Below are 27,643 nucleotides of genomic sequence, written 5' to 3'. Positions count from 1 at the left end.
GTTATTAAACAAAACAAACTTTAACTGTCAACTAAAATGTAAACATTAGCACATGGTATTTTTACTTTACACGCATGCGTGTCACTTAACTTCCTTTACTTCCGCCATGTGGCGAAATGTCTTGTTCTTGATCTCGTAACAGCGCTGATAAACATTCTCATTAATAATTGACTAAAGGAACATAGTAGTCATCCTCACAACTTGACCGGTACAGCATGGTTAGTTTTATTCCCGATTTTTATTCCGATTTTTGGGTTTAATGTTGATATGTAATAAAATAATATGCGAAATGCTTCACACTCACAGCTCAGGGATCGAAATGTACAAAACATACCCGCCCAAACAATTTCAGTAATGTGTATATACATGGGACAGACATGTTTTAAACACTATGGGACTTATTACTTTAAAAAAAAGAGTTCAAAACATTTCGCAAAAATATGTCCAAAAATACAAAATCAATGGTTAGGCCTATGTTTCAGCAAATTTATATCAATTATTGCATGAATAATTAAAAAAAATTCACCAAATTAAAATTAAATTTGCCAATTGTACCTAAAATTCGAAATTGGCGAATTTGGAGAGTGTCAGAGCTAGCTTTGGGACATATTCTCTTTGGGCAGTTTTTGTCTGTTTAAATGCTAAAGGGTTAATTAGAAACAAAGTATAACTTGTTCCAAGTTTATTTAATCAAGGCTAATTAACATCGGTAACAGGTCGTTTCACCCTTATTACTAGTTCACCCGATTCGTTTTGAGCAGGGTCGATACGTACCTCTAACCGAGTCGTTTCGCCCCATATTTCGATTCGCCCTAATTTTTTGATAATATACAGACAATGTATTCACATTAATAATTAATTTATGAACAGTCACACTGCATACTACTGATGTGCTGTGGTTTCTTATTAAATATACTACATACCCATCTGAGGTTCAAATGGTATGTTGATTTCGCCTAGATTTAGCTGACAGAAAGTAAACAGCTGATACGGCATTAATATCCAAAGACAGAAAATTACCTAATATTTGGTAAGATAAGATTAGATAAAATTTATTGCATTTAAACATTGCACATGGGAACAGTGCACAAAAATAACATCATGGGTAATGAATAAACAGAAGAAAATAATAATTTCAAAACTAATAAATATATTAATTTTGGGGTGCGAAATAACTCCGTACGAACAAGATTTAGAGCGAACCAACACTGGGTGAATAGGACTAAGGGCGAAACAATGCAGAGTTCGAAATGGTTTTAGGGCGAAATGACTCGGATTCATTAAAGGTAGAGTAAACTCAAATAAGAGATTTATGTGTTGGAAAGATGCATACCCGGACCACCAACACATACTGACACTTTAACAAATGAAAAACGCGTAATTTTAGAGTTAATAAAAAAACATGATTATTCATGCTAAATGGGGGCAGCCATTTTGTTTAGTTTTTGTGACGTCCGGTAGTATAGCTTGGGGCGAAGTAACGTCAGCTCCATCCATCTACTCTATGCACAGTGTAAACAAACGCTCTAATTTACGACAAGGCGCTTTGTTTTCATCAACCTGATTTGTAAAACAACATAAATGACTTGATAGTATAATAAACTATTTAACTAAATATATTTCAATTTGCATCAATATAATGAAGAAAAAAATGCATATTATTAAGCCTGTTGATATGCTACGTTCGAGCAAAAAAGACCACTCACGATACCCAAGTGATAATTTTATTTTCTTCAGGACTACATAATTGGTCAGTTTTGTGATTTTAGATGGGAAAGTCTACTTAATCAAGGGTTTTACAGAATTACAGTAATAAAGCAAGACAGCTGGTCAATTACAATTAAAGGGATGTCCGTGCGGTTAACACAATACCCTGTGATCTTAATAAAAGAGGCACATCTTTTTACTAAATTTTAGTGTGTCTTAGACACAGTGTCTGGGGACCGTCTAAATATACACCTGCCAATCAGGAACTACAGGTACAGGCAACGGAAAGAAAAGACCAATTAACTAAGAAAACACTCCGATTATTATTTCAGTGCATGGGTTAATTTATGTACAAACCATAATACAGTTATTTCAACACTTTGACAATGGTGGTTTATTTTGTATTAAAAGTAATATATAATTGTTGCTGTCTTACTGGGATGACTATTATTACAGAATATTGCGATGCATCCACAAAAATCAGGTATGTTTTGTTTCTTCAGTTCGAAGACTAATTCCTGATATGACATGTTAGGTATTATGTAACGACCAGCTCGCCAGAGGGCGTATTCACTGGGATGGTACAAAATGGCTGCGCCCGTTATATATAATAGCCGTCACATTTAACCATTTTATTAATTAACTATACGATTATACTTGTTAAGCAATAATGTGCATTATATATCGTTGAATATGCATACCAGGTCAGATGCCTTGATTGTCCCTTCCTTTAACATCAGAAGAATTTCAAGAAAACTAACAGTAACATAAACTTGAGTAGTGACAAAAGGGTTTACACCTGACACAGTGTTCGAGATTAAAGTGTTTTTAACCTCTATCTCCCTCTTGTTACTATTATTGTACATGTATGTGATCTTACATCTGGGTGAGGTGTATTGCGAATTTGCAAAATATACATGTACATAAAAAAATTCAATAAATTACTCAAAGATTACTGGTGGCCAACTATTTGTTAATGAATGTTGTATGTGAAAGACGTGACTTGTAGATCTGTTTCTTTTGTTTTAGTTTGATAGTATTATTATTATTAAAACATTTTTATCACTTGCCATCAGGATCACACAAAGTAATTTTTAGTGGCCCAAGTTTAAAAACCACTGGTCTCGGGCATTGAGCCACCATATTCTAGAACCTGTGAAGAATGTAAATGTTTTTATATCTTTTTTTCACAGCCTCAAAATGAACATATTGAGTTGCACAGGAAGCGCCATGGTCGTCGACTTGACTACCATGAAAGAAAGTAAGTCATTTTAGTTCTAGGAAGTTAAATTATAGATTCTACCATGTACGTTGCAAATATGTAATATATATATATATATATATATATATATATATATATATATATATATATATATATATATATATATATAAATAGCCATTCAGCAACATTCATAACATTTTTATATTGCAAGCTAACTTTTAATGCTATAAAATTTTCTTGGAATATGTTTTGTACACGTGTACGTGTTGCTATGTTTGGTATCTTAATCGTATATTATGTGTTGCTGAAGTTAAATATGGACAAATGTCCAGGGGTGCAGAAATGGAAAATATCTCTATAGTCCACTGGGCTAGTGCCAACAAAAAATTCCTCCAGGTCATCATAATTTCTACTAGTCCATTCGTCTATATCACAATATGGTTACTTCACTGGAACTTCCAATGATCAGCCAGTGAAATCAGAATTAAAAATTAATTAATTAAACATTTCAACGTAATATATTTTTGCCTTTAGCTAAATGTTAATTTTTTACATTCATCTCCATTTCTAGTTGCATTTCTAAATGTTCATCACAACACAATGAATGTTTAAAAAAAAAAAAAAAAAATTCACACATTTATTTATTTTTTATTTATTTATTTATTTACATTATAGGGCTAAGAGATAATGAGACATGGATGGGAAACAAAAGTCGAATGTATCAAATGCAATACAATGACATGATTTGGCATCCATGTTCAACACTGGAATTAAGATGCATAATGCTGTTTTACTTTATTCCTTAGTCTCATTATAAATGTTGGGTACTCTGGTCCGGGACGAGTTTGACCCTCGAGTACTCCAGTCCAATATTTTGGACTCATGGAGGCCCTACTGTGAATGCAGCTATCAGTGACACTGAACAAATTTATGGTATGCAGAATGGTTTTATATGTCTTGTAACACATTGATGCAATGTCACATTTCAGGAGGAAGAAGGAAGGCCGCAGGGCTCATGAGATGGCAGACAAAGCGAAAAAGCTACGTGGAATAAAGTAAGTTTCTCATTGTTAGACAAGTCTTTTGCAACATGTATCGGTGTGATGGTGGTGTGTCGCGTACTATTACTAGGTCACTGTGACCCACTTTTCACGGTCTACTGCACATAACAGTAAATCCATGTCTAGATCATATCTTGCATACAGGACCATCAAACCTCACTTGTAGGAACAACTTGGGATGGCAGTGTGTTGCGTACTATTACTAGGTCACTGTGACCCACTTTTCAAGGTCTATTGCACATAACAGTAAATCCTTGTCCAGATCATATCTTGCATACAGATGCATACAGAACCATCAAACCTCAAATTTAGGAACATTTGGGATGGCGGTGTGTTGCATACTATTACTAGGTCACTGTGACCCACTTTTCAAGGTCTACTGCACATAACAGTAAATCCTTGTCAGGATCATATCTTGCATACAGATGCATACAGGACCATCAAACCTCACATTTAGGAACAACTTGGGATGTCGGTGTATCGCATCCTGTTACTAGGTCACTGTGACCTACTTTTCACGGTCTACTGCACATAACAATAAATCCTTGTCTGGATCATATCTTGCATACAGGACCGTCAAACCTCACATGTTGGAACAATTTGGGATGGTGGTGTGTCACATACAATTACACTGAGACAAATAAATCAAATAATTTGTCTGTATTCACATAATTAGAATTGAATCATACCCATAACATATTCATTAATATATATGGTTTTCCATCAAACTTCTGACAGGCGTATCAACACTATCATGTACCTCACCGGTACTCTTGTTTATTTAGAGTGTCAGTGTTGGCAAATCCAGTATGTTTGTGGTAGTTCTGGTGGTTGCGGTAGCTTCAGGACATTTTTGTTTTCAAAATCTTGATTAGCGATATTTCTAGTCAGTTGAAATTGATTAGCAACTACTGTTTAATGTATAAAAATTGTGTTGTGATCTTTGAAACTTTTTTGCGAATAGCGACGTGATACTGAACAAAATGTTCCATGCAGGAGCCTAATTCACAAAGTTTTCTTAAGCAACATCACATCTTCTTTGCAAATCTTTTTCCATTGCACTTCAAGATTGCAAACCAGCGAGAGTTTAGTGAATTAGGCCCCAAATACATTTTTTGTGGAACAAAAAGGGTACAATACCTTGGGAACAAATGTAAGAGACTATAAATTTTGTAATATTAGAGCTATTAACAGGGTTCTTTTTAAAACTGCTGTCCATTGTGGTATAGTACTTTAAAATACGTTCATATATTAATATGTTTTGATGTCATCTTTTATAGGGCAAAATTGTACAACAAGAAACGTCACTCAGAGAAAATACAGATGAAGAAAACGTAAGTTATTTTGTTAGTAACAAATCCATTTTTTTATTATGTTGAATATGTGTGTTTTGATATTCAATATGTGACTCAGGATTTTAGGCCAGCAACTGAGTGCACAACTCAACAATTTTAAACCAGTAACTTTTGCAACAAATAAATACAAAATTAAAAACCAAACATTATTTCTTCAGTCGACAGTCTAGAAAAATCTCTCAGTGGACTCTTCTGTGATTCCAGTGCCTATCAGAGCTCTGCAACTGGTATATCAAGGGCTGTGGTATGTCTTGTTTTGTCTGTGGGAAAAACTCAAAAGTGGACTTATTCCGTGTTTCTAATCCCAACCAGTGCTCCATGAAAGGCGGTGGTATGTGTTGTTCTGTATCTGGGAAAAGCAAAACAAATAAAATATTTGTTTACTGTTTTTCGACAATCCGATTGTTTTTACTGATCCTAAACGTTTTTTTAAAGAAGAAAGAAAGACAAAATTTTCAAAAACCTAAAGGGAAAAAACTTCTACAACTTCAAGGGGAAGATAATTCACACTGTTTCCTCTACATAATCAACCAAACTTTAAAACAACCTCTTTTTTAGGCATGCATGCATGAGCTATATAATTGGATATAAGCATAAAATGAAACCTGATTGTTATTTGTAGCATAAAATAAAACCTGATTGTCAATTGTAGCAAAACTTGATTGTCACTTGTAGTATAAAATGAAACCTGATTGTCACTTGTAGTATAAAATGAAACCTGATTGTCACTTGTAGTATAAAATGAAACCTGATTGTTATTTATAGCATAAAATGAAACCTGATTGTTATTTATAGCATAAAATGAAACCTGATTGTTATTTATAAGCATAAAATGAAACCTGATTGTCATTTGTAGTATAAAGATGCATGAAGAGAGAAAGACGCGCCAGAAGACAACCGACGATGTCCCCGAGGGAGCTGTCCCCGCATACCTTCTCGACAGAGAGGGACAGAGTCGAGCCAAGGTCCTCTCCAACATGATCAAACAAAAGAGAAAGGAGAAGGCTGTAAGTCCACTGTAGTCTTCAGAGCTTCTAGATTATGGTAACCCCACTCCCATGATGCGCGGTCGGTTTAGGATCGATTATTGTCATTGGGCCCATTGGGCTATTTCTCATTCCAGCCAGTGCTCCACAACTGGTGTAACAAAGACCGTGGTATGTACTATCTTCAGGAGACAATATTTCGAAATCTGAGGTAACCGGAAGTCGGTTCACGTGGTTTTTACCTAGGTAACCAATTGTTCGGTTACGTGAATTATATTTGCGTAACCCATGGGTTATCTGATCGGTTACCTCAAAATTACGTTGAAATTATATTTTAAATACATAGTTTTTAGCTGAAACATAAAGTTAAAACAAATACAAAAGAAAACATTTTACAAAAAAAAAAAATGTCTTTAAAGGGACACACCCTAGTTACGGCTAGTTGTTAACCATTACGGCGTTGTTTTTCGCTATTAAACCCATTTTTTCACAAATAAAATTGCACTTTACTTACCGTTTATTATTTAGAATATACATTTCCATTCACCTGAAGTTTTTTTGGTAATCCTGATTTTTGTAATACCACAAAATGCATTTTTCGTATTTCATTAAATGGCACAGGTCTCTGAGAAAAAAACGTTGAGCAGACAAGGTCTAATCTATTTTTAGACGGGATATTTCCATTTCAATGTCACAGACGTTGGTATACCACGTGACCGTTATCATTTTGGTTCGGTTTGTTTTCTCGTGCACGGTTCGCGCAATCAACATCCGATTTGTTGTTGTTCATTTGTGAGATTTTTCTTCACATTTCGTGAACATTTTCAGTAACAATAAAGTTCAGACAAGTAAGTGTCTCAATACAAAACGTTACAAACCCTTAAAACCAATAATTTTGCTAAGTCTTACGATATCTGGAGAGGGGATACAACTAGGACAGAACAGTTGTCCAGGAGAGGTGAAGGGAACGCTCCCCAAGTCTGTGAAATTTGTCGTGACGTAGGCATTGTTGTGCTTCGAGCGACATCTACCGGTGACATCAGAATACTAACTTTAAAAATTATTTCAAGCAATTGGGACATGGGGATTCCCATGGTATTTATCGATATAAAACCTGCTTTTTCACTCCATTTGATAAAAACGTGATCTAAGTGTGTTACAGGTTTGTAGATTAACCAAATTATAATTTATTTTCGCTGGATGGAACTAGGGTGTGCGGCTTTAATGCTTGCTAAAGTTAACAATATTATAAAAGAACTGAATATTAGCCCCAGTACTGAAACAAAATACAGGGGCGTAGCCAGAAATATTCTTAGAATTACGCACGCCAAAGGCATGCCCGAGCTGGGGGATTCGGGGGGCCTCCCCCTGTGAAAATTTTGAAACTCAGGACGCCTGTAGATGCATTTTTAAAAATCTTTTTTCGATTCAGTTTTAAGACGTCTATTTTATAGAACAATTACAGACAGCCTCGACCTATTCCCGGATTTTGTTTTTGAATTACGCACATGAGTACTGTGCGTAATGGGCGGTATGCCTTTGAAATAGATAAATACTCATTTGTAGGGATTCTTTTTTGCGATTTGCGGTAGCTATGCTACTTTCACTTCATCAATGGTACTTATATACTACAGTGACGTTCCAAATGTTGTTTTTCAAAGCTCATTATGCGATGTTAGTATTTTTCAATAGTATGTGTACATATATTCCTTTAGAGATAAAATAGCAGCAGAAAATTTAGCCGTCCCAAGCGGTCCGAGCACATTTCTTTAAAATTGTTTTAAAACTGTAGACTGGTCGCAAGTTGCAACTGTTGCAATATAACGTTGTTTACTGGTTTGCTGCGCATCAAGTATCTAAAAATCAGTCTAAAACATTTGTCGGAATACCAGTAGTATGTCTGCATGAATAACCTTCCTGTAATCATGAAGTTTGCAAGTTTTAATTTCTGAACGTTTACAGGTCATGACGTAACCGATTTGCGGTTCGCGTAAATTTAACTTTGCGTAACCGACACACGAACAGAACGGCGGTTCGCGTGAAATATTGTGCCCTGATCTTGTCTGTGGGATGGTGCATATAAAAGCTCCCTTGCTGCTCATCAAAGAGAGTAGCCCATGAAGTGGTGACAGCAGGTTTCCTCTCTCTATATCTGTGTGGTCCTTGAACATATGCCTGACGCCATATAATCGTAAATAAAATGTGTTGAGTGCGTCGTTAAATAAAATATTTCCTCCTCCTCCTTCCCATGGCTAGTGATATTCAATGTTGGGCTGGTAAGTAAGTTCTATTGCAATGCCCGACGGCTAGTAAAAACAAAGTTGTCAAATGCTACATTTAAGTCTATTTTGTAAATATGAATATCCTGCCCCCAACCCCACCCCCGATCATAATGTTTTTAATTGCTATATTTCTCTTTAGGTAACATTTACTATTAGTAAAACTGTATTAAGTAAAGTAGGGCTAGTGAATTTTTAATTGTGGCTAATAAATTTTTAAAGTCACTGATCCCATGGCTAGTGGATTTTATAAAAATTCTAGAAGCCCTGAGTGTTAAACAGAAGGTCAGTAGCAGATAGGCAGGTATGTCACATTTTTGTGGAATTGCGGTTTCTGACTGGTCATTTCATATTTGTAATCTTTTAAATATGGGTTCAAGACTATTGTTTTAACCGGAAGTTTCCATTAAACAAGTGGGTTTTTTTTTAATTTCCCCATTTGCTACAGACTATAATTTTTATGAGCTTTATTCATTGTTGATGGAAATGTTTTTTTCTTGTTGTTTTTTTGAGACCAGTGGAAAAGACTGATTTTTATACGAATAGGATTGAAATTTTTAAAGCTTATTTGGACAAAAACAATTGTTCTTATTCTTGTTCAGATAGAGAAAAAAAAATTCAATTTTATTTGTATAAAAGTATACATTTTTCCACTGGTCTCAAAAGCTCTAAAATTTAGGCAATTATGCTAAGAGGCTGACAGTATATTAATATTTTTTCTTAGCAGGACTTGTTGTTTTGTTTTGCCTCTTTTAAAACAATATGACAGTAGGCAATATTTTACTTTCTATTTTGAATCCTGTGACATGTTACAAACCAAATAGTCATGGTTTAAAATATACTGTCCAATGGTCATATAAACTATCAGTTGTTAGATATCACTTCTCCAATAAATAAATAAAAACGGGTAATATCTTAATTTTGCAGAGATATTGTAAAGTACTTTTCTCTGTTCAGTCTTATTAGTTACCTACTGGTACAACTAGAGGGGACTGTAGGTTTCATATCCGTCCTTCTGTCTGTCCGTGCATCTATCTGTCCCACATATATTTTCTGGATGTTTTGTTTTAGAATGTCTTGAGATATTGAGCTGAAATTTTGTGTACAGCTTTATCGTGTACTGTTACATATCAAGTTTGACTTTCATGGCGATTTTCCCATTTATGACGAAGTTATGGCCCCTGAACTTAGGAAATATGAGAGAAAAAAATTGTCAGAAAGCCTTGACATATTGAGCTGAACTTTTTGTGTATAGCGTTATCATATACCGTTAAAGATCAGGTTTGACTTTAGGAGATAAGAAAAACTGTTTGGTTTGGGAGGGCACATGTATTGCTTTAGCAGTACCAGTACTCTCAGAATGTTTAAGATAGCATATCAAACACTGGTGATATATGCTAAACAGTATTTCATGCCAGAAAGAAATTTTGGGTATGGCGCTACGGAAGACAAAATGATGAATCAAATGGATAGATAATCGCTGTTCACTTTGCTTTGTATATTACTTCCTGAAAGGGTCATCCTGCTGCATATATGGAAAGAATAGCTTCATAATGATTTAAAACAAAATTAATCATACGGTAATGATAAAAGTCATTCATTTTGTTAAAAGGTCAACTGAAAAAAAAAACAAATCTGCAAAACATTTTGGTATGGCGCCATACCCAAATAATACTTTTGGGGGGGGGGGGCGTTTTACCCGTTTTACCCTCTGACAAAAACCCTGCTGAAGTTAGCTACATGTATATATCAATTTGCTATTTTACAGGGAAAATGGGATGTTCCCTTGCCGAAAGTGAGAGGAATGAGTGAAGCAGAAGTATTTAAAGTGGTGAAAACTGGAAAAACTAAAAGTAAGAGGTTATTTTGATTTTCTATTGTATTTTTTGAATGTATATTGATTTCTATTTGAGAATATAATTTTTAGAAGAAATGTTCTTTAAACAGAAAGTTATTGTGTATAACAATTAATGTTTGTTTTATTTGATGCCACCATTAGATAGAGCTTATTGATTAATAATCAATGGCTGTTGGATGTTAATCATTTGATAAATCTGAAAAGTAGTTTTAAGAAAAAACCTGCTACATTTTTTTTTTACTGATATGATTTCTTTTTTACAGAGTATCAAAATTAGTTCTTTGTTTGGCCCTACATTAGTGAAATATAATTTTGAAATTGAGAGAGGGTGGGTAGAGGAAAGAAAAAGAAAGAAAGAAATGTTTTATTTAACAACGCACTCAACACATTTTATTTACGGTTATATGGCGTCAGGTTTTGAGAGGAAACCCGCTGTCGCCACTACATGGGCTACTCTTTCCGATTAGCAGCAAGGGATTTTTTATTTGCACTTCCCACAGGTAGGATAGCACAAACCATGGCCTTTGTTGAACCAGTTATGGATCACTGGTCGGTGTAAGTGGTTTACACCTACCCATTGAGCCTTGCGGAGCACTCACTCAGGGTTTGGAGTCTGTATCTGGATTAAAAATCCCATGCCTCGACTGGGATCCAAACCCAGTACCTACCAGCCTGTAGACCGATGGCCTAACCACGACGCCACCGAGGCCGGTGGTGGGTAGAGGAGAGCAGCCATTGCTATAAATGTTATTTGTGTTAAAATTGCTAATTTTACTTTTAGGAAAAGCATGGAAGAGAATGGTAACAAAAGTAACATATGTTGGGGAAGGTTTCACAAGAAAGCCACCGAAATTTGAACGATTTATAAGACCAATGGTAAGAAATGGCATTTAACATGTAGCCAGTACATAATTCCATTAAATAACAAATCTATGTATACGGCTGAATAGGACAACTTAAAATTCTCCATAATATTTCATCAGCTATAACTGTACAACCATAGCTCATGTTCAGAGAATACATGTACATGTTTGCCTTATGTAGAGAATACAAATTACAAATTAACACAATCTATGGAGTTTGATGGACTATTATTAAAGTGCTGTGCCAGACCATACACTAAAATTTCAAATTCAACAATTAAATGCTTTCTTAATTCAATGCAATAATATTTTACACCGATATGTAAATCAATAATTACGAAAATGCCCCATAAAAGTATTAAAACATCACTCCCGTAGAACACTGCCGGAAACGACCGAGTAAAATTCTCGGTAAAAACATTTGCCTGTAAATAGCCATGACGTCATGAAGGGAACGCGCTTCACAGAAACCTACCACGAGACGACTTTCAGCGCAAGCGAAAGTGGGACCGACAGCGACTGCCAAGCTCATTGATCATGCGATTCTTCTTTCGATGATGAATAGTGTAGTAATGACGACTGGACTAATATTTGTGCAACACAAAAAATAATGCCTTATCAGTTTGAACCTGGAACATCTTCCGATGAACCACCGGCCTGACAGATGACGATGAAAATGGTCGTGGAGACAGCTTACCACTAATTTACAACTTTTATTCTTGTTTTGTTCTTTAGCTTTTGGTGCGAATTATTTTGCTACACTGTATGTTCTAATACTTGTGATGTAGTAGAGAAGACGATAAATAACTCTTGAATTCTACGAGTCAAGTGGACCCGATATCGGTAATTTTAAGAAATAAACAAAAACGATTTTTTAGTCCGTCCCCATCCCTCTATGAAGATAGGGGTTTTTATGAACATTTTCAGTTTAGTTTGACGTAAAAAAAAAAAAGTAAGTGTTTTGGAAATAACAAAACAATACTATTTTTTGTGTGTAGTTGTGAAAACAGTCTGCTCAGAAATAAATAACTTATTTTAATTTTAAGAAATAAACAAAAACGACTTTTAGCCCGTCCCATCCATGAAGATATTTTTTTTGTGCGAATAATTTCAGTTTAGTTTGACGTAAAAAAAAAAGTAAAAGTGTTTTGGAAACAACAAAACAATACTATTTTTTGTGTGCAGTTGTGAAAACAGTCTGCTCAGAAATAAATAACTTATAGCACATTCCATAGTATGAAAAAAGGTTTTCTTTGTGGGAAGGTATAGTAAAATTAATTTAATGTATTTATAGTTTGTTTTACAGGGAACGCCTTTTTTTATACTATGGAATTTACAAGTCATTTATTTCTGAGCCAATTGTTTTCTAAGATGCATACAAAATTAGCTTCTTTTTTTTTTTTCACAAAAAAACCCTACATTTTTGTAGGATGGGACGGACTAGGCTATAGATACTTACTTGTTTGTACTTTATTGTTTTAATGTTTTCGAACTGTAAAGAAAAATCTCACAAATGAACGAGATGCAAACGACAACAAATCGGATCTCGATGATTGCACGAACCGTGCATGAAAAAACAAACTGACCGGAGTTGAAAGCATAACGCAATTTGGGACATTGACGATATGCACCCCAAAGTCGTTTCGGTGTGGATGGCATCGGCTGTTGTCATTTGTTTTGTGTCGCAGAAAAATTGTTGGTACGGCATCTTTTTTTTAAAAGCCATAATACATGGTATTCCCATATCTCGCTTACGCCGACAAGCCAGTTCGGACGAATCGAAACTAAAGTGCCTGCAGTCAACGGTCTCCGGCATTTTCTTCCTGTCCAGTATTTTCACGTTGTTTTAATCAAATTTACACACAGATTATTCACAGCAACATTACTAGGAAATGCGTGAAGACTAAATTTATCGGCTTTTTTATTGCTACAGCCGCCAACAACACGCCGTTTAACCATAATAAACACAAAAGAAGCAATGAATAATGGCGCTGACTATCGAAAGGCGTTCCCTTCGTGACGTCACGGATCAAATCTTACGGAAATTCCCGAAACGAATTCAGCTAGTTCTGTTTTTCAGGGGAATATTTTTAAATGGAAAATATACCGTTATATAAATTTTTTACATTTTTTTTTTTAATTTTCTAATCATATTAACTAATATCTTGATTGATATAGCTCAATACATCATACATCTGGAACAGCACTTTAATGTTATATATAATTGAAAATGCCAGATTGTCACATGTGGGAAATATTTTTATTGTGTGTTACTTACATATATTTTTAATGCCATGATTTAAAATGTACATCTCATGTTCATTGGGCAGAGTAAGAATCCTTTTACCAAATCTGTCTTGAGAGGATATCAAACATTTATTTTACCATTTGGCTTGCTGTAATTTGAGTTGCTTGGTATTTTACCTCTTTCTAAAACTAAAAACTAAAATGTTTTGTTGGGGTTCGTGGTGGGGTTAGGGTCTAGGAGTGGGCCTAATGTAATTTTATGACTTTTCTTACATTAATGTTTCTTTTTTTCACAAATCTGGTGCCTATGCTTGGGTTGGATTTTGGTTTGTTTGAAGGAATACTCTTTAACCCAACTGTTTTTGGTTTTTATCTCTTAATGATTATTTTCAGGCATTGAGATTTAAGAAGGCACATGTAACACACCCAGAGCTGAAAGCGACATTTCACCTGCCTATTATTGGTGTCAAGAAGAACCCCAGCTCACCCATGTACACATCTCTTGGTGTAATTACTAAAGGAACTGTTATTGAGGTATTTCATATAAATATCTTCCTTTAGAATTGTCTAACGTTTTTAACTTGTCGGTCTTCTTGTTATTTAAAGTATAAGCCATGTACTAAAGGAACTGTTATTGAGGTATTTCATATAAATATCTTCCTTTAGAATTGTCTAACGTTTTTAACTTGTCGGTCTTCTTGTTATTTAAAGTATAAGCCATGTACTAAAGGAACTGTTATTGAGGTATTCCATATAAATATCTTCCTTTAGAATTGTCTAACGTTTTTAACTTGTCAGTCTTCTTGTTATTTAAAGTATAAGCCATGTACTAAGGGAACTGTTATTGAGGTACAATGAAACCCCTCTAAGCAGTACACACTTGGGACCCAGACAAATGTCCAATATTAAGCGGGATCCAGTTTACAGAGGTTAAGTTCTGTCACAGTGTTTTTAAAAAGGGACTCTTTGAAATATCCGGTTTTGAGGGAATTCCGCTTTACAGAGGGTCTTGTCTTGAGAGGTTTCTCTGTAGTTGTCCTACCCCGTTACAAAAATATCTGCCTTTTCGTCAGCCCTTCAAATTGTTGTAAAATTTATCACTAATTTTATTATATGGCGGGATGCAGCCCAGTGGTAAAGCGCTCACCTAATGTGCGGTTGGTCTATTTCTCGTTCCAGCCAGTGCACCACAACTGATATATCGACAGCCATGGTATGTGCTGTCCTGTCTGTGGGATGGTGCATATAAAAGATCCCTTTGTACTGATAAAAAAATGTAGCGGGTTTCCTCTAAGACTATGTCAGAATTACTAAATGCTTGACATCCAATAGCCATTGATTAATAAATCAATGTGCTGTAGTGGTGGTGTTCTTGTTCCATAACACAACTCACAGTAGGGATGCCTCTCCTCTCCAATATAAAATCCATGCTACACCAGTGCAATAATGCAGCTTTAAAGATTGGGAATGTGTATACCTTGTAATTCACTGTAATTTTTTTTTTGACTGCCATGGGTCAATGGGTGAATTGCCCCACCGATGACAATTTTGAGATGACAATTTTGAGCTCCATACGGCAATTTGTTTTTTTTTAAATTAGCAAATAAACATGACTCAAAGGCTATTTTGCTGTATGAAGTCTTTTTCAAATGTACATTTTGGTGTATACATTTTGTCATCATTGGGGAGCTTTACTGCAACTGCAGTAAATTTTATCATGCAGCATAAAAGTGCCAGTGGTGACACCCCTGACCTACGGCAGTTTATATCACAACAATGGCAATTGCTGTCGGTGCCCTTGTTAAGTTCGAGCTCTGCCAGAATATTTGCCAAGTTCGTATTTGTTAAACAATGAGTAACAATTTGTTTTATTTTTCAGGTTAACATTAGTGAATTGGGTTTAGTTACTCAGGGAGGAAAAGTTATATGGGGTAAGTACCCATTTACAATTTGCTATTATGAGAAAAGATGTCGGGCATTTAAACAAAAGTACACCATTTTCTTAATTGTTTTCTTCATTTAATAATTTACATTGTTTCCTTGTTCGATGTTTTTTGGAAAGGGTGATTATAGGTATTAACTTAAGTTTTTAGAATAGTAAATCACATTTGAGTAGCAGAAATTGTTGTTTACTTCTTACTGTAGAAAGTACACAAAAATTGCAGGTTAAAAATGTTTATAAAAAAAAATTCTTTCTTTAAATTCACTAGTTTCAATGGAACTATATAATTTTATTTTATTTTTAGGAAAGTATGCACAAGTGACAAACAATCCAGAAAACGATGGATGCATAAATGCTGTACTTCTGGTATAGGAATAACTTGACAATTCTTAATGTATTGACTTAAGAACTAAAGAGAAAAGGGGCATATCCTGATATGATTTGATGGGGGACTACTTTAACCAAGAAGTATCTTCATGGTATTTAATTAAACACACTCATTTTTACGAACCCACAGTTCCATATGATCTGACGACAGTTCTGGTGGGTATTAAATGGCTGCAGTGTTTGAAAAGATAATTGCCTTCTTTCTACTATGATGTGATACCCTGGATACTTGGATGTAAAATAATAAATGTCCAGCCTTCAAAATTTAGATCATCTTGAAATGGCAATTTTGTGCAGATAGTAACTAATAATGCTGTTGCAGATCAGTTTTGTAACAGCACTGCCGATTGCCGTCGTGAATTTTGAAGGCTGAATGTCCCATGTGCATCTTGGACCTGCTGTGGAATGGTGGTATGCTGAAGCCTCACCATTTTCCATGCGTTTGTGGCACTTTCTTAGAATAACTTGAGTTTGTATACAGATGAGACTGGATTTGGGTGAAATGTAGTTCATTTCAAACAGCTAACTTAATTTATTCATCAAGTATTTGAGAATTATGATGATGACTGGTTTGTTTTCATGACGATTGTTAATGAAAGACTTAATAAGCTGTTGCGAAATAAAGACATTTTATATAACATGACTTGTGTGTCTGCATGGTGGTTGTCAATGAAAGGCATAATGGTAATAAAAAATGTGAAATACAGATATTTCATATGACATGCTGTTACTTGTTGGTTTTCATTTTCACGCATCAAAATAAAAATGGAGTGGGATGCAGCCCAGTGCTCACTTGATGCACAGTGGGTTTGAGATCGATCCCCGCCGGTGGCCCATTGGGTATCAAAAGGCTATGGTATGTGCTATTCTGTCTGGGATGGTGCATATAAAAGATCCCTTGCTACTAATGGAAAAATGTAGAAGTTTTCCTCTCTATATGTCAAAATTACCAAAGGTTTAACATTCAGTAGTCGATGATTAATAAATCAATGTGCTATAATGGTGTCGTTAAAACAAACTTCTTCACCATTCTCATATGGATACTTCTGTGTGGGATTTATATTTAAACAGCACACAACTTAGCAAAATTTAGGTGCTGGTGGTTTTGTTCTCAACTTACTTCATTGCCTGGTTTTACACCTGAATATATATGAAGTAGTTCATGAATTTAAATAGGTTTATTATTTTAAAATCTGAATGACTTGGATTTCCATTTGTAAATAAGAATGTCAGTTGTGAAAATAGTATTTGGTGTTTTTCATGAAATTTTGTCCTCGATCATCAGTTTCCATCAACCGATTGAAGATCAATTTATATTCGTTTATTTATGCTTTGGGGAAACTTCCATTTGCTACACTGTTCTTTTTTTCTATAACAAAAGTATTAAATAAAAAAAGATCTAACTATTGTAAGTGATAAATCTGGGTTTATTTAAACATTTCCCAACATTTGTTGCATAAAATAATTAAGACATATATCTAACAATGTTACTTACATAAAATACAAATTAAACAATGTTACTAGCTTTGACAAACTGAAACTTATTTGTAAATTACAATACCATAGACTATAGAAATAGAAGCAAAGCAACTGTCTTCTATGTGGCTATATTTAATTCATTTTAACTTATTTTTGTGCTTATATCCAATTAAGTTTCAAGCATGCTGTCCTGGGCACACACCTCAGCTATCTGGGCTGTCTGTCCAGGACAGCAGGTTAGTGAGAGAGAAGAGGGTGCAGTGGTCTTACACCTACCCATTAAGTCATTAAAACACGCTCTGGGTGGGAGCCGGTATCGGGCTGCGAACCCTGTACCTACCAGCCTTATGTACGATGACTTAACCACGACACCACCAAGGCTGGTTATATTCATTCACAAAACTTTTAAGTACTCTATTAATTGGTCTGGAGAGCAGTGCTCAATAAACTTAATCAGAACAGCACTATGAAAAATAACAACTGTAGATAAAACAACAATAACAGTTGAAACGAGTGTCAGTTTGCAGATATAGTGGTCATATTAGAAATGCAACAGTTCGCCTTAACTTCATACATACACATTAAACAGATTATAAAAATGAACTTCCACAGTCCACTGTTTTTCAGAGCATCGTAACAATAAATATTTTGTTTGATTTCACATTTCACAAAACTATACATGGTACAGCTAAAAAGTGCAACAGTTTGCCGTAATTCCATATATACACATTAAACAGATTATATAAATAACTCCCAAGAACTTCCATAGTCCAGTGTTTTTCCGAGCATTTAACAATAAATATTTTGTTTGATTTCACATTTCACAAAACTATACATGGTACAGCTTGAATAATTTAACAGACTATTTCTGTACATCGAACACGTCTGTAACACAATAAAGAAAGAAACATTCTATGGTATTGCACAGATTGTCCCTCGTAAGTAGTGGCCTTTCATCAGCCGTTCATGATGCTCAGCTAGTCTGAACATCGTCTTTTGACTGTGTGTCTTCGTTATTTTCCACTTCAATTATATTGCACACATCACTGCAAGCTAAAAAAAAATAAAAAAGGAAAGGAATATTAGTTAGATGACACCACCTCAGCATTCAAAATAAGCACGTGTACGTTTGCTCTGACAAATAAAAACCATGGACAAGCAAAATGTACTTTAATGGTTCTCTGGTGAACAAAGTAAAAAATGTTCAAAGTAGTTTCGTTCTAAGCTGTGAAAAACATCCTTACACATAAATAAACCAACCACTTGTTCAGACAAAAGAAAATATTTGTTGATGTACCAGCTTATTTCTGTTGCTGGGTTTTGACACTTTGTCTAAAGTAAAAAGAGGAAACCTGCCTTCACCGCAAAAAGGCTACTTTTTAATTACTAAACAAACTAAAACTGAAAATAAATGTTTTAATTAATGCATCTATAGTAAACTGAAAAAATATGAAGTTTCTCAGGTTAATACCTGTATATTTATAATACAAATCTAATGATCAGGGGTGGGAATTGGTGAACTGTAAAAAAAGAGGAAATCTAGAGCATCCCCAGAAATTCTTGAAATCCTAGGTTAAAATCTGTGCCATCTGACACATTTTGGAGGAAAGAACGATTAAAATGCGAGGAAACACAATGTTCCATGAGAGGAAACAGCTGATCCGAGGAGAATTCTCACTCCTGAATGATTAAAAATGCTAAATTAAGAGATTTAATAAGATTTCTTTGGAGAAGTAAGCAATGATTCCACATACCTGCAAAGGCTTCCGGGTGCATCTTTGTTAGTCTTTGCTTCAGTGTCCTAAACAAGTGAGATTATTGTTACAATTTGCTTTCAGTGTACTAAAATTTAAACAAAATGTATTTTAAAATTAATAATATTTATATTTATTGAATGAACTGATCAAGTGCAGGATACACTTGTACAAAAAAGTTTGCTTTGTTTAGCGACACCACTAGAGCACATTGATTAATCGTTGGCTATTTGATGTCAAACATATGGTAATTCTGGCATATAGCCGTAGAGAGGAAACCTCCCTAAATGTTTTCAATGCAAGGGATTTTTTATATGCACTATCCCAGCTAATAGTTTCTGAAACGAGAAACAGGCCAACATGGTCCACCAACGGGGATTAATCCTAGACCGCTTTACCACTGGGCTATGTCCCATCCTCGTTACATGTACAATGTGTATTGAGAACAGTTTGCTGCAAAGTTAATGGGAGTAGGGGACTTCATTTCTGTCTAGACATTCAAGTGGGGACAAAAAATGTTGCTTTTATGTGCAAAAATTTCTTTATGTTCAAAATCACCTTTACAATCTAATAAGCAGTTAACCTACTCACTCTGTTAACTTAAGAGAACCCCACTATTTCACTAAATGTTTTATAATAAGTAGCAAAATCTTTTCTTGCCTAATTCTTTTAAAAACAATATCAAGATCTTTCTTCATCTCATACAACATTTGGGTGTGTTTCTTGAAGTCTTGGCTTGTGGTTTCACATCGTTGAGCTGACAACATGTTAAAGTTTATCAACATCTCATTGGTCTTCTCATAACGAGTCAACCTGAAAAAATAAAAACAGAAAATGTTAAAACTACCATAATGTTAAATTTATAACACATGTATCTCCATTCATGAGGATAAAAGCCAGCCCTTGATGTATTGTATTTTCAGTGTTAAAAATGAAATGTTAACCTCTGGCTCCATTTAAAAAAAAATAAAAAAATAAAAATTTCAAGTAATTAATTTATGATGGTATTTCCAGTCAACTGAAAATTTATTAACAACTACTGTGCAATGTTGAAAAATTGTGTAGTGATCTCTGAAACTTGCGTAGAGAATCGTGACACGATCCTGAACAAAATGTTCCCTGCAAGGTCTTCTGAGATGCAGACAGAAGTTTCCATTACAAAACCATAACTAATGCTATAGTCCTTCCCACAGAGAATGCCTTTTTTTCATACTGTGGGATTTACTGCAAGTTATTGTTTTCTAAATTGCACACAAAAATATATATAAAAAATTTATATAAATTTCCAAAACTATTTTATTTTTCTTCTTACGTTAAACTAATCTACGGCGGACCCAACAACACATTGTTAGGTTCGATTCGGACCAAAGTTACACCAAACTGAATTTTTTTACAAAAAAACCCTACATTTTTGTAGGAGGATCATCCTCAGGCTAAGGATGGGATGGGATAATCAATAGTCACACACCTAAGAACAAACAGTAAAGCAAATGTGTAACCGAAAAGAAATAAAACAAATATTTTTTACTTAAATAGTTAGTCCTTTGCCGTATATAACACAATATTTGTTCTTAATATTTACTGCCGAATTCATTTGCCAAAGGTAGTTTTTAAATAAAACCCACTTTTGGCGTACTACGTAAAATAATGAATAGTCATGCACTCATTCTATTTACATGTTTGGCATTTCCGTGTCTGGACCCTTATATTTGGTATTGGAGAAAACTGACTTTTCACTGATGAAAAAACAAATGATGTAAATCACATATCAAAATGTTTTTCATTTTAGACATATTCTGTTAGCGGACTAGGAAGTGTGTTTTTATCATTTGTTGATAAATGTGACATCACTGGTTCGTGCTAGCCCGAGTACTCTGACTGTAAGAGAGCTAGACGGACATTTGGACATAAATACGCTCTCATTACAGTCAGAGATCAAGCTATGTATTTTTTTGGCAATTCCCGACAACCAAAAAGTTGGCAAAGATTTCCGCTCTAATACCACAACAATCCTATGTTTGACGTGAAATACCTTTACATTGATTATTTTCGAGTTGATTGATTAAAAGAAATTCAGATATTAATCACTAATACACACACTACAGAAAGAAACCCGACAGCACCCACATTCAGCTAAGCTTTGGTAAACTCCGGACAGCAGAATTCTAAGTTCGCTGACCTATATCGTGACGATGCGTCACATGATCGCCCACTCAGCCATTCTGTCTTCCAGGGGCCGTCTCAAAACGACAAGTGCCTGACAATCACCAAAAAAAGTTTGTTTTGTGTAACGACACCACTACAGCACATTGATACATTAATCATCGGCTATTGGATGTCAAATATTTGGTAATTTTATCACCGTGTTAGAGAGGAAACCATTAGCCAAATCTTCCATGTTGCAACATCGCTTGGTATGAGACAGCCCCTGTAACTGTTGCACAAGGCGGAATTGCCCAGTGGGCGATCACATGATCTATGTCACGAAATAGGACACGAGCTTTGTAATTCTTGCAACGGAGTGTCACGAAGCATAGCTGAATGTGGGTGCTGTCGGATTTCTTTCTGTAGTATGTGTATTAGTGATTAATATGTGGATTTTTTTCAATCAGTTAACTCGAAAATGAGTGATGTAAAGGTATTTGACATCAAACATAGGATTGTTGTGGTATTAGAGCGGAAATCTTTGCCAACTTTTTGGTTGTCGGGAATTGCCAAAAAAATACATAGCTTGGTCTCGGACTGTAATGAGAGCGTATTTATGTCCAAATGTCTGTCTATTGTCCGAACCAAATTGTTAACAACTACGAAAAATTACTCTCCTACCTTTAATTGCCATTATATTTCCTCCAAAGTTTGTCCAGACACAAATCTTGAAAAAAACATTACAATGACACAGATTCCACATACCAGATGATAACCATGTCACCTATATCGACTTCGCTGAAAGCGCATAGGGAAAAAGCATGTAATTTTGTATCAGCTGCCATTTTGACTTTTTATGGAATATTCTTCAAGAGGGGTGAAAGGATAGGACTTAATCTAACAATGTCATTACATGTTATGATATAAAAGCAAACATGATGACGTCATATTATTATTTTTTATTATTATTATTATTATTATTTTAATGATACCACTAGAGATCATCGATTTCATATTAATTGTGTCACATACTTTGGAGGCTTTCACCCCTCTTGAAGAGTATTCCATAAACAAGCAACATGGCAGACGGCAGAAAACTGCATGTATTTTTCCCTATGCAATCTCAGCAAAGACAATATCAGCGGCACTGTTGCGAAGTAGGGCGATCTCGCCGTAAATTCCATATACTGCTGGGCGAAATCGCCGTACTATATATATCTAACTACAGAGGAATTTTATTATTTAAAATGTTTATATTACTAACATTAATTACCTTATAAACTCATTGTGTGGATGTTTATATATATATTTTGGGTTTTTTCTGTTTACTCCGCCATTGTTGGTTGAGATTGCCGACACGTTTTCCTTCCGTGTTCCATCGTTTGCATTTAAATCTTATCATTTACTGTATGAAATGATACGAACAATGTTCAAATCAAATGTGATGTGTTTGTTACATTAATATGTTCTCAAACAATAAGTAAGTGTACAATGAAATGGTACACAAAACGTCGGCGATCTCGCCCAACCGTGCCGATATGGAGTAAACTGAACAAAAGCAATGACAGAAAAAACAAAAGCTTGGGAATAAAGAACAGTATCAAACCCAAAACATTAATTAAATATTATTATAATAACCAGTTTATTGTAATAAACAGTGACATTCCCGTCTGATTATATGTATATAGAGTACAGCGATTTCGCCCAGCAGTATATGGAATTTACGGCTTTCTCGCCCATGGCGAGATCACCCAGGCAAAATCGCCGGACTCCAACATTGCAGTCTCGTGTGTGGAATCTGTATATTTGTTGTGGGTTTTTTTTGCGATTTGTGTCTGGACAAACTTTGGAGGAAATCTAACGGCAATTAAAGGTAGGAGAGTAATTTTTCGTAGTTGTTAACAATTTGGTTTGGACAAGCTCTCTTACAGTCAGAGTACTCGGACTATGCTTGTGAGCTTTTTAAAAAAATGTGACGTGCGTGACTACTGATGTGCGCAAATATTGATTAATCTACCGTCTACGATAGTAAATTGACTTAATTAAATGTTTTAAATTATTAACTATATATCAAGCTACATGAAGTAAATATTTATTGTTACGCTGCTTACATTTCCTTTTGGTGTTGTACCATCATGTCAATATCCGATTTCTTCACTTGGTTGACCAAGGACTCGGCTATGACAACTGCATTGTCAAGATGTTCTACTTCATTTTGTGATGTTGATCTTAACTGTGAATCCATGTGGGTTGACGTAATTTTAACAAACGTAAAGAATAACGAATGTTAGGCTTGTATGTTGTTGTTTTTTGTTATTTTATTCTATCCGGTATCTCTTTTATTGTTACGCTTTAACAATAGTAATTTTACACTATTAACATGTCAGTCCATTTTCATCTTACTAGAGTTATCTATCTTGTTTGTTTTGGTTTGGAAATCATCGGATTCATTCGTCGTAATAATAATTAATTAAAGGAACATGTTCCCCCTATTATACGTTGATAATTTGCATTGCCACCTCTTTTTCAAAATCGAAAGTATTGACAGTATGGGTCAAGTCACATGTAATGCACTGGTAATATTTTGGGAAAAGCACATACGACAAATCATTTTACTGATCAAAGGTTTAATGGGTTTTAAAGTAACGCGTACATTAATAGTCATGTAATATTTAGGCTCTTATACTTATTATAACGACAGGATTTTACAAATTATTATTATATTTTAAATTTTAATATTGTTACTTTTGTAATGTTCCACAAAGGTTATTTAGAGCCTACAAACTACTTCTATATCTCCATAGCTCATTACTGGAAATAATTATATGAAAGTAAGTTTTTATATCTTTCCTTTTGTTAGTCCTCCCAGGCAACATTATCCCTATTAACGCTCTCTCTTTTTTTTCTTTCTTTTTTTTTACTGTTTTATACTCCTGTTTTTAAATGCTGCTCTCCTGTTTTTATGTTTAGCATTTTTTTATTATAAGAAAGGAAAGGAATGTTTATGTAAAATTGTCTCAGCACATTTTAAACCGAACCTCTACTGCCACATAGGCTACTCTACTAACTACTAACAGGGATCTTAATTCACTTGTGCGTTAAATCCCAAATACAGGACAGCATATACCAGTCACGGAACATTGGTTGGATCGTGAAATAATCCAGTGAGTCCACCGAGTATGGTAGATTATGTTACTCACCACACCTTGCGCGAACACTCTTGAGTTACCTCAAACTCCTATTATTATATTCAGTGTGAAAATGCTAAACCGTATGCGTAAGCTAGCTGTTGGTAAATAAGAAAAAACATTTTAAAGTGTTAGACCTAGTGTTTAAACACAACGACGAACTTTTCACTATTAGAGTCGAACTTTTTCTTTCTTTTTTCTTTTGATAATTTAAATTAGAAGATACTTACATTTTATTGTTTAGAATATCCAGAGGCGGCGCAGACGGTACGACGGGTATGGCATGGCCGTACCACTTTTCAAAGAGACAACCACGTTTTTTGTTTTTGTTTTGCTTTCTGGGTTATATTTGTTTTATCTGTGAAAATGTCCATCACCTTAACTTGAAAGGAGAGTCTGGCAACCTCGAGGCGTACCACTATTTTTACACTGTGCCGCCCCTGATATCCATGTTTGTACATCCGAAGTGTTCCTGGTCATCCTGGGTTTTGTGTATATTTTTCATATTTCTTTTATAAAAAAAACGTATGCACCTCTGAGAAGTAACGGTTATCTAGCCTATTTTTGGATGGTTTTTCCGCGTTTGAACATAACAGATTTTAGTTTCATTCAAATATAACTTTATTCAAATCTATTACAGGTGTGTAGATTAAATAAACTGTGTCCATTTTCACGGGCTAAAACTAGGGTCTGCTCCTTTAAAAAATCACCAGCTGTAGCCTGTATATTTTAAACGCCCAATGGCTTGCAAATAATGGGCTTAACCTATCAGGTGCTATGATCAACTTTCATTGTTGGTACATTTACTGTTGGCAAAGAAATGTCAAACATCGTATATTAGCGATGGCCGTACGCCCATAATTCATCCTTTAGCCGATGTTGACGGAGAAGGAGGACTCAATTTTCTTTTATTTACAAGATAATCCAAAACAGAACACTCGAACTTCTATAGCCTTTTCACAACCCTGTTGTCAAGCAGTTTGCTTTGTATTGTTATAGTATTGCTATATAACTCTGACGCTCAGAAACGTCCAGTTATATTTGCATATATAGTTTGGCGTACAAGAGGATTTAAGATTTTCAAGACTTAAGATGGATGGACTGGTGGCTTTACTGTAGTTTACGGTATAATCACTTTAAATTTTGTGTAAATAATATCTAAGAGTCCAATCATTTTTTATTTCAATTACTTTTCGAATATTTCAGTACCAAATAGTCCCAGCACAGCGACGAACGTAAATACCAAAGTTCTCGTTGTAACGCCTTTTGCGTATATCTTCTTATTTGTTAACATAATACTGGTTGAAACATATAAGTTCTACGTCACGGGCAGGGTGGATGCGGGGTGCGTGTTTACCGATATCCTAGCACATTGTTTAATGAGCGTTATATATTGTAATTGCAAAGTTTGGTATACTTAGAGATAAGATCACGCTGCCGACTTCCACACACATTTTAAATATTAATGTACTTTTCTCCACGGACAGGACAGCATATACCATAACTTCTGATATATCCATCATGGGGCACTAGCGGAGACGACGGTTATTGATCTGCGAGGAGGGAGGTCGAGGAAACTTCGCTAATCGTTTGTTTTTGTTGGGTTTTTGTTTACGAGCTAAAAAATCGGCTTATTGTTTAAAAGAAAAAAAAAAATCATTTAACATATACCCACAGATGCAGTATAGACATACATACATACATACATTCGCGCGCACGCATGGAAGAACATATGCACTATCCACAGACAGGGTAGCACATACCACAGTCTTTGATATACCACCATAATTAAATAATAATAATACAGTTCTTCGGTGAATGTTTAAATTTTTATTTTTTATTATTACTAGTAGTAGTCCTGGTACCTTCCTCAACAATGTTTCCCTCTGTGAACGGGTTCCAGCCAGTGCACCACGACTGGTATATCAAAGGCCGTGGTATTTGCTATCCCGTCTGTCGGATGATGCATATAAAATAGCCCTTGCTACTATTGGAAACATGTAGCGGGATTCCTCTCTAAGACTATGTCAGAATTACCAAATGTTTGACATCCAATGGCCGATGATTAATAAATTAATGCGCTCTAGTGATGTCATTTTTAAAAATGTGAATAGTTATTGTGCTTGATAGATACATAATGTAACAACCTCCATTTTTCGTTGATATTAGTCGGTGGCCGAGATGGAAAGATAATACATATAATAACCAATTTAATCGAGACATGGACGTGAGACCAAATCATAAGCGTACGAGACGGCAGTGGCGGATCCAGAAAATCCATTTGGTTGGGGGGGGGGGGGAGAGACAGTGACAGGTGGAATGCCAAGGGAACTATGGGGAGAGGTTTGGAGGGGATCGTAAAAAAAAAGAGAATTAATATATAATAAAATTATAACTATCACAAAATTTAGGGGGGGGGGGCGGGCTGGGCCCCTCAAGTGCTGGAACAAATCCTCAAATTCGAGCAAACACGATAGAGATGTTGGGGCAAAATGTGCTAACCTGAGACTATTTCACCATGTATTTCCATCATTCTACTCGCAAAATTAGTTGTAATCCATGTTAAAATACGTAGTGATTCGTTTGTAACCCTGTATAGCTGTTTGGTGATAATGCTAATATGAATAAATGTTATCCAGATTCGGACATTTTTGTTTAATTTGGGCAAAAACCGGCCTGCCCCCCCCCCCCCCCCCTCCCCTTCTACAAAAATGGAAGCCCGTACGCCTATGGACCAAATTACATCGTCAGTAGTTGGCAATATTCTCTATCTGTTTATATGATGTGTGTCCACCGACTGTGACGCAACGAGTCAATAGATGTGAAAAGTAAAAAAAAAGTTATTTCATCCACGAGAACCGATTCACCTTCCACTGGCGCAGAGCACAAAACACTTATCATCTTGTTACTTTTTTAAACCTTTTTTTTCTTCTTTTTTTGTGCTTATTTAAATTTTTTGTTCCTTTCCTTTTTGCATTTTATTTTCTCTGGTAACATATTGAATTGGCTTGAACAAATAACGTAAAGAACACCTTTATAACACAAACACGTGTAGGGCGAGCTACAATAAAAGCGCACGTGTAATTACATATAAAGTTATGTAGGCCTATAAAAGAATATTTGATTGACAATGTCAATTTTGTTTAAGGGTATATAGTATTTGGGGTTTG

General features: G+C 35.1%; 2 protein-coding genes across 2 annotated transcripts; one reads left to right on the top strand and one right to left on the bottom strand.

The window, feature by feature from the left end:
* Positions 1–84: 84 nt before the first annotated feature.
* Positions 85–16,633, top strand: LOC121378455 (ribosome biogenesis protein NSA2 homolog). Its single transcript, XM_041506630.1, has 10 exons — positions 85–218; positions 2,901–2,968; positions 3,919–3,984; positions 5,271–5,324; positions 6,202–6,352; positions 10,379–10,463; positions 11,250–11,344; positions 13,972–14,112; positions 15,458–15,509; positions 15,825–16,633. The coding sequence occupies exons 1-10, from the start codon at positions 216–218 to the stop codon at positions 15,890–15,892; spliced, it is 783 nt and encodes a 260-aa protein (XP_041362564.1). The 5' UTR covers positions 85–215; the 3' UTR covers positions 15,893–16,633.
* Positions 16,634–17,645: 1,012 nt separating this feature from the next.
* LOC121378444 (kxDL motif-containing protein CG10681-like) lies at positions 17,646–23,620 on the bottom strand. The gene is made up of 4 exons (XM_041506620.1): positions 23,397–23,620; positions 19,801–19,953; positions 19,141–19,187; positions 17,646–18,439 (listed from the first exon to the last, which is right to left on the bottom strand). The coding sequence occupies exons 1-4, from the start codon at positions 23,528–23,530 to the stop codon at positions 18,360–18,362; spliced, it is 414 nt and encodes a 137-aa protein (XP_041362554.1). The 5' UTR covers positions 23,531–23,620; the 3' UTR covers positions 17,646–18,359.
* Between the last annotated feature and the right edge of the window lie 4,023 nt (positions 23,621–27,643).

Source organism: Gigantopelta aegis, chromosome 2 (assembly GCF_016097555.1).
Source record: "Gigantopelta aegis isolate Gae_Host chromosome 2, Gae_host_genome, whole genome shotgun sequence".
Taxonomy (NCBI): domain Eukaryota; kingdom Metazoa; phylum Mollusca; class Gastropoda; order Neomphalida; family Peltospiridae; genus Gigantopelta; species Gigantopelta aegis.
The sequence above is the reverse complement of the archived record's forward strand: the minus strand, read 5'-3'. Positions and strand labels throughout refer to the sequence as shown.

Bases quoted from the DNA above. Each gene is read 5' to 3' on its own strand.
- LOC121378455 (XM_041506630.1), top strand. The intron at 5,325-6,201 runs GTAAGTTATTTT...TGTCATTTGTAG, and splicing joins AAAATACAGATGAAGAAAAC to TATAAAGATGCATGAAGAGA. The intron at 15,510-15,824 runs GTAAGTACCCAT...TTTTATTTTTAG, and splicing joins GGGAGGAAAAGTTATATGGG to GAAAGTATGCACAAGTGACA.
- LOC121378444 (XM_041506620.1), bottom strand. From the start codon at position 23,530: ATGGATTCACAGTTAAGATCAACATCACAAAATGAAGTAGAACATCTT. The intron at 19,954-23,396 runs GTAAGCAGCGTA...TTATTTTTTCAG, and splicing joins GTACAACACCAAAAGGAAAT to GTTGACTCGTTATGAGAAGA. The intron at 19,188-19,800 runs GCAAGAAAAGAT...TCACTTGTTTAG, and splicing joins ATTGTTTTTAAAAGAATTAG to GACACTGAAGCAAAGACTAA.